At 45.5% G+C, this 12,183-nt stretch overlaps 2 protein-coding genes across 3 annotated transcripts; one reads left to right on the plus strand and one right to left on the minus strand.

Moving 5' to 3' along the window:
- Positions 1 to 642: 642 nt before the first annotated feature.
- LOC123402611 (histone deacetylase complex subunit SAP18) lies at positions 643 to 3,874 on the plus strand. Of its 2 annotated transcripts, none has more exons than XM_045096547.1 (7): positions 643 to 716; positions 817 to 956; positions 1,105 to 1,137; positions 2,260 to 2,370; positions 2,600 to 2,695; positions 3,362 to 3,433; positions 3,521 to 3,874. In XM_045096547.1, the coding sequence occupies exons 2-7, from the start codon at positions 849 to 851 to the stop codon at positions 3,551 to 3,553; spliced, it is 453 nt and encodes a 150-aa protein (XP_044952482.1). In that variant the 5' UTR covers positions 643 to 716; positions 817 to 848; the 3' UTR covers positions 3,554 to 3,874. The 2 variants fall into 2 exon arrangements, with proteins under 2 accessions (XP_044952482.1, XP_044952481.1); XM_045096546.1 differs by having other exon boundaries at positions 650 to 695; positions 813 to 956.
- A 215-nt stretch (positions 3,875 to 4,089) lies between these two features.
- On the minus strand, positions 4,090 to 6,599 carry LOC123402101 (pentatricopeptide repeat-containing protein At1g02060, chloroplastic). Its single transcript, XM_045095979.1, has one exon. The coding sequence runs from the start codon at positions 6,560 to 6,562 to the stop codon at positions 4,688 to 4,690; it is 1,875 nt and encodes a 624-aa protein (XP_044951914.1). The 5' UTR covers positions 6,563 to 6,599; the 3' UTR covers positions 4,090 to 4,687.
- Between the last annotated feature and the right edge of the window lie 5,584 nt (positions 6,600 to 12,183).

A 12,183-nucleotide genomic window follows, 5' to 3' on the forward strand; every position in this document is an offset into this window, starting at 1 on the left:
TCAAAGCAAGGGGAACAAACCACAAAAAGTGTAGGGTTTCTTCTAGATTTATAGCTCTTTGTGTGCTCTACAAGATTTATTTGAGAGTTTTGAAAACATAAAAGATACACATGCGCACATAGGAAAATCACGTGAGGGAATTTGCATGTTTTTTCACACCTTTGATCCAAGAAGTTTCAATATGACTCGCCCCCACTATAAATCCTTCAATTGTTTGGTCCATATTAATTCTCCCCAAAATGGATGCATATAGATGTATTTCAATGGTAGATACATTCGTTTAATTAATAATGAAATATGGATCAAATGAATTAACTTAATTTCTTTAAACCCAAAGACCACCTTTGCAATGGAAAAATAAAGGCAAGGCCAAGTAGTACTATGATTAAGGAAGGATGCAAACGCAAAGATGGAGATGGAAGTGTGTCACCGTTTAGGAGATCCTCAGCCGTTGGCCCCCGAGCGAGCGGTCTAGATGCACTACTACCGAGACAGCTTTTGTACAACACCTTTACAAAGCAACGATTTCACGTTCGGGCCAGAATTTCCATCAAAGCAAGGGTGCAAACCGCAAAAGCTTAGGGTTTCTTCCAGAGACATCCACACGCTTCGGACTCCCCCCCTTCATCCGCACCCCCCCACCCCCACCCCGTGAAGAATCCGGCGGCGGACGGCGGACGGCGAGCGACAGCGGACGGCGAGCGACAGCGGAGCAGGTCAGCCCAGCTTCCGACTCTCGCCCCCTTGATCCGAAACATGTTGGTGGATTGACTCGCCTCCTTGGCTCGTTCCTGTCGCATCGATCTCGGCGGTCAGGGTTTGGGATTCTAGCCTTCTCGAGGAGGGAGATGGCAGGCATGGGCGAGATGCCGATGCGGCCGCGGCCGGGCCCGCCGATGCACCGCGGCCCGCCCCCCATGGCGCGCCCCCGCCCCGAGCCCATCGACCGCGAGAAGGTCAGCCAGGCCTCCGCAACCCTAACGATTTTCCTTCCACTTGCTATACCAGCTAGTGTGCAGTTCAGCAGCACTATTCTTAGGCCTGTTGGTTTTGCATCTAGAGGATTGCGTGGACTGATTGATTGATTGAATTCTTCTTGTGCAGACCTGCCCTCTCCTGCTCCGGGTTTTCACCAAGGTAAGGCCCAGCGATCTCTTCCTTTTAGTGTACTTACAGTCGAGAGCGCATTAAGGTATCCTCAGTTCGCTTGGTTTGTGCAATATTTTGATTGGATCTTCTGGCGCATGGATGGTCGGCAGTGAAGTAAAATCCGAAACCTACGGCGCTATCTGAATGATGCTGCTAAAACACGGTCCGTTACCACTGTGCTCACGTTGTTGCATCCGTAAGGATGTGTAAGTTCAGTTCCTGGATGGTGCTGTGTAGATCAGTTGGACGGTATGGGTTGAGCAGCACTTGATTAGGTGTTTGGCTGTAGTTTTGGCAGATAACCAGCAGGACGCAGTAATGCAGTTGAGGATCCCAAAACTTGTTTATCATAATGTCGGTTTGTTTGATTGGCCTTGCAGTTTTAATTCAACATGAAACCTGGTTAATCAGGGGCCAAAAGGCGTGTAAACGTAGCTAGACCCATTTATCTGTAAGAAACTTGAAGGATTGAGCGTATAAATCACACGTTTTGGATGTCGCAATTATTATATAACAAAAAATTTCTGATGGCTATCAGCATTTCAGCACTAACCTATTTATCATGGCTGACGGACATGCAGTTCACAAATTCCATCATTTTTGCATTCTAAGTCACTACATGTCATACAATTTTTCAACCTGAAAATTTAAACAGCACATATGTTCATTGCTCAAGGAGTATCTGTTGGCTGCCAATGTTGGGTTCACCATCTTGGGCTGAAAAAATGGACGTTATTTTTTAGTAAGATGTATGCTATTCATGTATGCACTGGATTCTGCATTTTGATTTTCAAACCAGCTATGGCTATTCTTAATCCTTGCCAGAAAGAATGGTAACAAGCATGTACTACCTCTGTACCAAAATATAAGACGTTTTTGTAGGCTAAACTAACCTACAAAAACGTCTTATATTTTGATAGAGAGGTAGTGCTTAAGAAATCTGAGAATTTTTTGTTGTGGGCGATCTGGAAAATAGACAAATAGAGATCCTTACACTCCCAACTTTTATCTTCTGTAACGGTTCTGAACGGTGTCTTCTCAGTGCAGACTGCAGATTTGTGAATAAACACACGGTAATACAGAAAACTGATCCTGATTATTTCTTTCCAGGTTGGTGGCCATCACCTGAATGAAGAATTTTCTGAGAGAGGGAAGGAGCCGAAAGATGAAGTTCAGATTTACACGTGGAAGGACGCCACACTCCGGGAGCTTACTGATCTTGTAATATTACATATCTTACTTTTGACAATTTTGGGAAACATGATTTTTTTTTGCGGGGGGAAACATGAATTGGAATTTCATAAAATACCACCGGGTGTGTGTGACAGCTATTAATTAGTGCTTGGGCCTCCATCCCATGTCATAAAATGCCTCTGGGTTTGTTTGACAGTATGGTAATCCCAAGTGCTTGGATGATAGTCTAATCAGCACAATTTTGATCATGTTTCAGGTCAAAGAGGTTGCTCTTCCAGCAAGGAAAAGAAACGCTAGGTTATCTTTTGCTTTTGTATACCCGGATAAGAATGGTCGTTTTGTTGTCAAACAGGTAAGATCTTGACTGATTTGTTTCTTCAATACCAATTTACAAATGCCAACCAAATTAATTGTTGCTCTGTACATCACGCTACCCAATGTTGATAATCTAGCGAATTAGTTCTTTCTTCAATACTACAAGTAATTGACAAATGCAGAGCACCCTGTCCTAAATCCTAAATTCCTGATACCTCATTCACTCGTTGATGGATGACAGGAGATGTTAGTTGTACTTTCAGGAACGAGTTACATCAATAGCAGGATACATTAACTATTAGTTCTGGTTCTCATTACTGTTTACGAGCTCATAATTTATAATTTCCATTTGATATTAAAGTCTCAAGCGCTGTCTCCTTATTCCTCGTTTGACCTAGTTAGTAGCATGATGAGCTACTACTTGCAGCTTGCGCCGTTAAGAAAATTTTGTTTCAACTATGCGTTCTAATGATGGGCAACAACATAGCCCTAGGTCATATGACCATTGCAAAGTGTTTGAGACAGTATGGTAATCACCTGTTCCATACTGCAATTTATGCTTATACGATCCATTGAGAGCCGTGCTCGAACTGCTAGTTACATCCACAAATCTTCATTGTACAACCTATGTTCCCTTGCATTCATAAATCATAACTGTTGAAGTTTCAACCTGTGATAACTCATCTTGTTGGACATTGTGAAGGTGGGCTCAACCTTTTCTTATAGTCATGGAAGAGGGGATGATGCCAAATCTCTTGGGGATCTTGGCTTCCAGGTATGCACAAGTGCTGCGTTATGTTATTCCATTCTTCTTTTCTTGGTTGGCGCATACTATTATTTATTATGCTACCTTGGTTTGCAGATAGGTGATTACTTGAGCGTGTCGATCATGTGAGCCGTGCCATCTTGCAAAACAGTGTGCCTGCTGCACACCAAGCATAATAGTTTTCCTGCTGCGCTATTATCTTAGCTGTGCGTGCGAGGGATGAATCTCTCCTTAGTGGTAGGGAACTGGAACCAGAACTGTCTGTAATAGTGGTGACTTTTCGAACTAGTATTTGAGACTTGACACTTGAGACATCTGATGTGATTGCTTGCTATGTACCTGTTCTTTGTGGTTTTCACTCTGAACGAGAGTACTCATTGAACCTTATGTTTCCAGCAGAACATATGTAGACACTTTTGAGACTTTATTTACCGAATAGATGACGATAAATCAAAGCTGTACAACCGTTACCGGTAACATCTGATGCAACTAAACAAGATACCTTGTGACCTCAGATAATGAGCATTGCAATCTAATTTCGTAGTTTTCTGTAAACTACCGTTTCTGTCTAGAAAAAAAGAACTTATATCTCGGCATTGAAAGCAAGTCCCGAAACATTCTTGTGAATGACTCTAATATAAACTTGTGCCGCCGCGTGCAAGCTGTTCGACAAAATAGAGGCATGGTTTCCTATTTGAGATTCCTGTTGATGTCGAACAAGGCTGGGCCGTCAGCCTAGCTTACACACACATCCATGCTTAGCACCATAACTGACGGGCAGAATCTTGCAACGACAGGGGTACTTCCCTCCGGTAAGATAAAAGAAAGCCATGGATGAGAACTTGCACACTGCAAAGAACTGTGTACTACATTGTTTCTGGCAATGCTTCTCCATTTCGTGGCAAATGTGTCTGACAGCCATTACTGTAAACTCACCGAGTCACCATGGCTCATATGGACCTTTTGCCAAGGCGTTTACAGCGATCCTCTGCTGTTCAAAGTCTTCAGAGTAGCCTGCTGTCTTGTTTTCAATTACTTCATTTCATCTGAAAGATGGATAGTGCAGCCATTGAGAAGAAATGGCCCAAGCAAAACATGGATATAGATTGATTTGATCTGCCGTCTGCGTTCTTACAACATCTAACATTCCTCAATGATCCATTTCTTGTCAGGCAGTCATCACATCTAACAGCTTGGAAGTCCAGCTTCTGCATCCATCCTGGTCTCTATTCAAGGCTGGAGCAGCAGGGACAATGCTAACTCTTAGACCGTTTCCCTAATCTTGGCAGCCGCACGCCTCATCTGTTTAGCAACAAAATCAGCTTCTTTCGTTTTTCCATCTTCATCCAGCGCATGATGAAGCGCGACCAAACTGCGAGGTTCAACGGCAGCAGAACTGCTTCCGCTCTCGATGAGTTCGTAGAAAAGCCGGAACGCGTCTGAGGCTCTACCAGTTGTGCAAAGGCCATCCAGAACCGTACTGGATACCGACACGCCCAAATCATGATGCTTCTGCAAGCTAAACAAGGTAAGCTCGGCTGCCTCTATGAACTTCTTTTCCTCGCAGAGGTCCCCGATTAGTTTTTCCATCTTGATGTAATAGCCTTGGTCATATAGGGATGTGATGACTTTGTAGGCACGGTCATTTAGGCTGCTTTTGAACAATGCGTCAATCGTATTGGTCGAAAGATCCAAATTCTGGCGGATCTTCCTCTCTAGCATTATCTCAATCAAATCTGCAGCTTCTTTTGCACAACCTTCTTTTTTCAAAAGTCCTAAAAGAACAGAGTGGAACGTGCTTGTGCTAGGCCGGAGGCCACTGTTCAGCATCCTGTGAAGGACCTCCCATGCAATCTTCATCCTTCCTTTCTGCGAAAACCCCTCTACGATGGCAATGTAGCATTCATCATCGGGCACAAGATCCCTCTTCAACATCGAGAGCACCAGCTGGTACCCTTCTTCAAAATCTCCCTCCTTGCAATGCCCTAGAATTAATGTCTTGAATGCAGCAAAGTCGACCTTGCTCCTCCGATCCAATAGTTGCCCAAACAGGATCCTTGCCTTCTTGGCCTTCCCATTCTCACACAAGTACACAAAAACTGGGTTGTATGCCGCAATGAGCGGTACACAACCCCCTCGCTTCTTGAGCACTTCCTTCTCCAAAAGCTCATCCACAAGCTCCTCAGCCTTCACGAACTCCCTGTTCTCGCACAGCGCCCTGATCACCATGCTATAGCTTGCAGAGTCGCGACTCACGCGGAGCTCCGCCATTTGGCCGAACACCTCCATCGCCTCCTTGATCCGCCCTTCCCCACAATGTGCGGCCATCAGTGTGTTGAATGTGCATGTGTCGGGCTTAAACGAGTCCGTCTCCAGCAACCCCTTCACCAGCTCCATCCTGCCGGCCTCGCAGAACCCCTGGATCATCGTGTTGTAGGTGATCCTGTTCGGTGCCACACCATCCGCAGCCATCATGTTGAATACCTCGAGCGCCTCGTCGGCCAGGCCCCTTACACAGTACGCCTTGATCATGGTCGTGTAAGTGATGACATTAGGAGAGACGGAAGCTTTGCAATCCTTTTCAGCGACGCGCATTTTGTCGAACAGCTTGCGTGCGGCGTGCAGGTCACCGGCACGGCAGAGAGCGACGAGCAGCGAGTTGTAGGAGATGGCGTCGGGGGCGAAGGCGTAGGTCTCCGGCAGGAAGCGGAAGAGCCTGACGAGCGCGGGAGGCGAGGCGCGCGGGGAGGCGGTGGAGAGGCCGTGGAGGAGGGTGTTGAGGGTGGCGGCGTCGGGTGTGGCCCGTGGGGAGCGGAGGAAGGCGGCCAGGACGGCGTTGGCCGTGCGGGTGCGGCCGCGGCGGAGGAGGGCGGAGAGGAGGGAGTTGAAGGAGTGCGCGGTGGGCGCGGGGATGCGGCGGAAGAGGTCGGTGGCGGCGCGGACGCGGCCGGCGGCGGCTAGCGCGCGCAGGAGGGCGTTGATGGCGTGGTTGGGGAGGAGGGTGAGCGGCGAGGGGAGGGAGCTGAGGTATTCGAGCGCCGGGCGCAGGTCGCGGGATCGGAGGAGGTGGTGCAGCTTCCTCGCCGCCGCCACCGACGCGGACTCCGGCTGCGCCGGCGGCTTCCCTGCCGTGCCCATTAGAACTGGTCAGTCCGTCGGTGTGGCAGCGTTGAAAATGCATACCACTACCCACGACAATGAAGTAATATTAGAGCAGGTACAATAGTATAACCAACTACTGACTATAGTTCATTTTATAGCCAACATGTACAATAATTTATTGTAAAAGTGTACTATTTTTTTTATTATATGGTCCATCTTTCATACCCACAAAAGGGCCGGCTCTTAACTAAAAGCCCGCTTATCTTCTCTCTCCTATTCTCTTCCCTCCAACAAAACAAAAATATATTAGTTTATTCCTTATAGCCAACTGACTCGGCTCTATTGTACTTGCTCTTACAAATCTTAACACATGACAACTCCCTCGTTCCTAAATATAAGTCTTTTTAAAAGTTTCACCAAAAAATTACATACTGATGTATATAGATATATTTTAAAACGTAGATTTACTTATTTTACCCCGTATATAGTCTTCTAGTAAAATCTCTAAAAAAATTATATTTAAAAATAGAGGGAGTAGTAAGCATGTCTCAAACAAAATGAGTTCACATGCTATAACGATAAAATAACTTTTACAAATAAATAATTTAGATGGCTACAAAATGTTATCATGTTTCTTAAATTGCATTTTTAAAATGTGATATATTTGTGAATCAACCTAAGTTTTGATGATTACAGCTAACGTGGTATCACTAGTCCATCAAAATTTAAGTGATGCTTGCATTATTTCTGTATTTATTTCAGGATTTTCAACGATGCGCATTTAATAAAAGGAGGCTTTTTAGAGATGCTCTTTTGGGATAGGACGTGCGTGTGTGCGTTTATATGGATAAGATAAAGAGAAAGGACGAAGGTCGTCCTCTATGCATTAGCCGTAGGCTCTATAGTATGCTATGTTGTGTACCGCACCTGATGTGTGCCTTGTCATGAATCTGTCATGGGGTACAAAAGTGATCCATGAATGGATTACTGCACAACGGTCAAAAGTTATCCTTATTAACTAGTGGACTAAGCATTTTTTTTCTCGATTATGGAATTGATAAAAGAGTTCGTCCTAAAGGCTTACGTCGATGCAAGCTTTGACACTAACCCGGATGACTCTGAGTAATAAACCGGGTTCTTATAGTGGAGCAGTCATTTGGAATTGTTTCAAGTGAAGCGTGGTAGAAGCATACAATATGACATAGAGATTTGTCAAAGAACACATGGATCTGAATGTTTCAAATCCGTTGACTAAAAAAACTCTCTCACAAACAAGACATGATCAAACCCCATAACTGTATGGGTGTTAGATTCATTACAATCACATAGTGATTTGAACTAGATTATTGACTCTAGTGCAAGTGGGAGACTGTTGGAAATATGCCCTAGAGGCAATAATAAATTGGTTATTATTATATTTCCTCGTTCATGATAATATTTTATTATCCATGCTAGAATTGTATTGATTGGAAACTCATATACATGTGTGGATACATAAACAACACACTGTCCCTAGTGAACCTCTAGTTGACTAGCCCGTTGATCAAAGATGGTCAAGGTTTCCTGGCCATAGACAAGTGTTGTCACTTGATAACGGGATCACATCATTAGGAGAATGATGTGATGGACAAGACCCAAACAATAAACGTAGCATATGATCGTGTCAGTTTATTGCTACTGTTTTCTGCATGTCAATGTATCTGTTCCTATGACCATAAGATCATGCAACTCCCGGACACCGGAGGAATACCTTGTGTGTATCAAACGCCACAACGTAACTTGGTGATTATAAAGGTGCTCTACAGGTATCTCCGAAGGTGTCTGTTGGGTTGGCGTGGATCAAGACCGGGATTTGTCACTCCGTGTGACGGAGAGGTATCTTGAGACCCACTCGGTAATACAACATCACAATAAGCCTTGCAAGCAATGTGACTAAGGAGTTGGCCACGAGATCTTATATTAAAGAACGAGTAAACAGACTTGCCGGTAACGAGATTGAACTAGGTATAGAGATACCAAAGATCGAATCTCGGATAAGTAACATACCAAAGGATAAAGGGAACAACATACGGGATGTTGGAATTATGCCCTAGAGGCAATAATAAATGTATAGTTATTATTATAATTCCTGTATCAAGATGATAGTTTATTATCCATGCTATAATTGTATTGAATGAAGACTCATTTACATGTGTGGATACATAGACAAAACACCGTCCCTAGCATGCCTCTAGTTGGCTAGCCAGTTAATCGATGATAGTCAGTGTCTTCTGATTATGAACAAGGTGTTGTTGCTTGATAACTGGATCACGTCATTGGGAGAATCACGTGATGGACTAGACCCAAACTAATAGACGTAGCATGTTGATCGTGTCATTTTGTTGCTACTGTTTTCTGCGTGTCAAGTATTTATTCCTATGACCATGAGATCATATAACTCACTGACACCGGAGGAATGCTTTGTGTGTATCAAATGTCGCAACGTAACTGGGTGACTATAAAGATGCTCTACAGGTATCTCCGAAGGTGTTAGTTGAGTTAGTATGGATCAAGACTGGGATTTGTCACTCCGTGTGACGGAGAGGTATCTCGGGGCCCACTCGGTAATACAACATCACACACAAGCCTTGCAAGCAATGTAACTTAGTGTAAGTTGCGGGATCTTGTATTACGGAACGAGTAAAGAGACTTGCCAGTAAACGAGATTGAAATAGGTATGCGGATACTGACGATCGAATCTCGGGCAAGTAACATACCGAAGGACAAAGGGAATGACATACGGGATTATACGAATCCTTGGCACTGAGGTTCAAACGATAAGATCTTCGTAGAATATGTAGGATCCAATATGGGCATCCAGGTCCCGCTATTGGATATTGACCGAGGAGTCTCTCGGGTCATGTCTACATAGTTCTCGAACCCGCACGGTCTGCACACTTATGGTTCGACGTTGTTTTATGCGTATTTGAGTTATATGGTTGGTTATCGAATGTTGTTCGGAGTCCCGGATGAGATCACGGACGTCACGAGGGTTTCCGGAATGGTCCGGAAACGAAGATTGATATATAGGATGACCTCATTTGATTACCGGAAGGTTTTCGGAGTTACCGGGAATGTACCGGGAATGACGAATGGGTTCCGGGAGTTCACCGGGGGGGGGGGGGGGGGCAACCCACTCCGGGGAAGCCCATAGGCTTTTGGGGGACACACCAGCCCTTAGTGGGCTGGTGGGACAGCCCCAAGGGAGCCTATGCGCCAAGATAAGAAAATCAAAGGAAAAGAAAAAAAAAGAGGGAAGAAGTGGGAAGGGAGGGGGACTCCTCCCACCAAACCAAGTCCAACTCGGTTTGGGGGGGGGGGAGTCCTCCCCCCCTTGGCTCGGCCGACCCCTTGGGAGTCCCTTGGACCCCAAGGCAAGGTCCCCCTCCCTCCTCCTATATATATGGGGCTTTTAGGGCAGATTTGAGACGACTTTCTCACGGCTGCCCGACCACATACCTCCATAGTTTTTCCTCTAGATCGTGTTTCTGCGGAGCTCGGGCGGAGCCCTGCTGAGACAAGATCATCACCAACCTCCGGAGCGCCGTCACGCTGCCGGAGAACTCTTCTACGTCTCCGTCTCTCTTGCTGGATCAAGAAGGCCGAGATCATCGTCGAGCTGTACGTGTGCTGAACGCGGAGGTGCCGTCCGTTCGGTACTAGATCGTGGGACTGATCGCGGGATTGTTCGCGGGGCGGATCGAGGGACGTGAGGATGTTCCACTACATCAACCGCGTTCTCTAACGCTTCTGCTGTACGATCTACAAGGGTACGTAGATCACTCATCCCCTCTCGTAGATGGACATCACCATGATAGGTCTTCGTGCGCGTAGGAAATTTTTTGTTTCCCATGCGACGTTCCCCAACACGGGATTAACTAAATCCTTGACATAGAGGTTCAACTGATAAAGATCTTCGTAGAATATGTAGGAGCCGGTATGGGCATCCAGGTCCCGCTATTGGTTATTTATCGGAGAGTGTCTCAGGTCATGACTGCATACTTCTCGAACCCGCAAGGTCTGCACACTTAAGGTCGGTGACATTTCGATATAATTGAGGTATTGATGTTGGTAACCAAAGGTTGTTCGGAGTCCCAGATGAGATCCCGGGAGGGTTTCCGGAATGGTCCGGAGACGAAGATTGATATATAGGAAGTATCCATTTGGCTTCCGAAAGGTTTTTGGGCATTACTGATAAAATACCGGAAGTTATGAATGGGTTCCGGAGTTCTAGCGGGAGGGGCCACCCACCCAGGACAGAACCATGCAAAGAGGCCTAATAGTGGCGCACCAGCCCTTAGTGGGCTGGTGGCCAACCCAAAGAGGCTATTTTGGCCAAGGGAGAAAAGGAGGAAGGGCCAAAACCGAATTGGAAAGGAGGACTCCTTCCAAGTTGTGTTGGAGGAGGACTCCTCCCTCTCCTCTTGGATTCGACCGTACCCTAGGGCCTTGCCCTAGGGAGCCACCCCTCCCCACCCTCCTATATATAGTGGAGGTGAGAGAAAAATTTTGCACCTCAAGCCAAGGCACAACCTTCTCTCCCTCCACCACTTCATGACACCCGTAGCTAGTTTGGTACGGTACGACGAAGCCCTGTCGGAGTAGCTCTACCACCATCGCCCCCACACCGTCGCGCTGCCGGAGAATTCAGCTACCTATTCGTCTCTCTTGTTAGATCAAGAAGGCGGAGATCGTCATCGAGCTGCACGTGTGCTGAACACGGAGGTGTCGTCCGTTCGGTGCTAGATCGGGATGGATCATGATGGGATCGCGGGACAGATCGTGATGAGATCCCGGGATGGGCTGCTATTTGGATCACAAAGATGTTCGACTACATCAACCGCATTATATACACTTCTGCTTAGCGATCTACAAGGGTATGTGGATACACTCTCCCCCTCTTGTAGATGATCATCACCATGGATAGGTCTTGCGTGTGCGTAAGAATTTTTTGTTTCCCATGCAACGTTCACCAACAATCTTGTTATTAGTTTTATAATAAAAATCTTTGCACATATCTACTTTATGAAATCCATGTAACTTTTGATACATTGGTGGCTTGTACTACATCGCTAATTATGTAAGTAGGCTGAATATATTTTATCACTACAAAGTGTGTAAGTATGTATAAAAAATAAGTGAGTACATACATAAAATTAAGCCACCCCTTTTAAGCATAAATAAATGTCAGTCTGCAGTCTGGACCATAACATAAGAGACATAGATTTGTATATATCTTCATGATACATGATAGCACCATTTTTAGTACACGGCAAGCAAAACACTATTAGGGACTAATCTGATCACCACTCAAGAGGCATTGACATTAAAAAATGAAGACCCTAGGGAAAGGCTAGAGCTTTTCTGTCATGTACCATCAATATAATAAATTTGGTCTTCATTTTTAAATACCAATGCATTTCTGTCATGGTGACCGGAGTAGTATAGAAGACGGTGTTCCAAACGACCGCATACGGTTGTTTCAGCGGTCGTTTGAGAAGCACACAACTCCGAAAGTTGCCTCTTCAGACGAGATTCTTCATTAATTTCATCCCCAATTTTTTCCACGGGATCCTTCGCTCATAATGAAGGGATTGAGAGAGAATAAGGGTCATCTA

The sequence above is a fragment of the Hordeum vulgare genome, chromosome 6H, assembly GCF_904849725.1.
Source record: "Hordeum vulgare subsp. vulgare chromosome 6H, MorexV3_pseudomolecules_assembly, whole genome shotgun sequence".
NCBI classification, from domain to species: Eukaryota; Viridiplantae; Streptophyta; class Magnoliopsida; order Poales; family Poaceae; genus Hordeum; species Hordeum vulgare.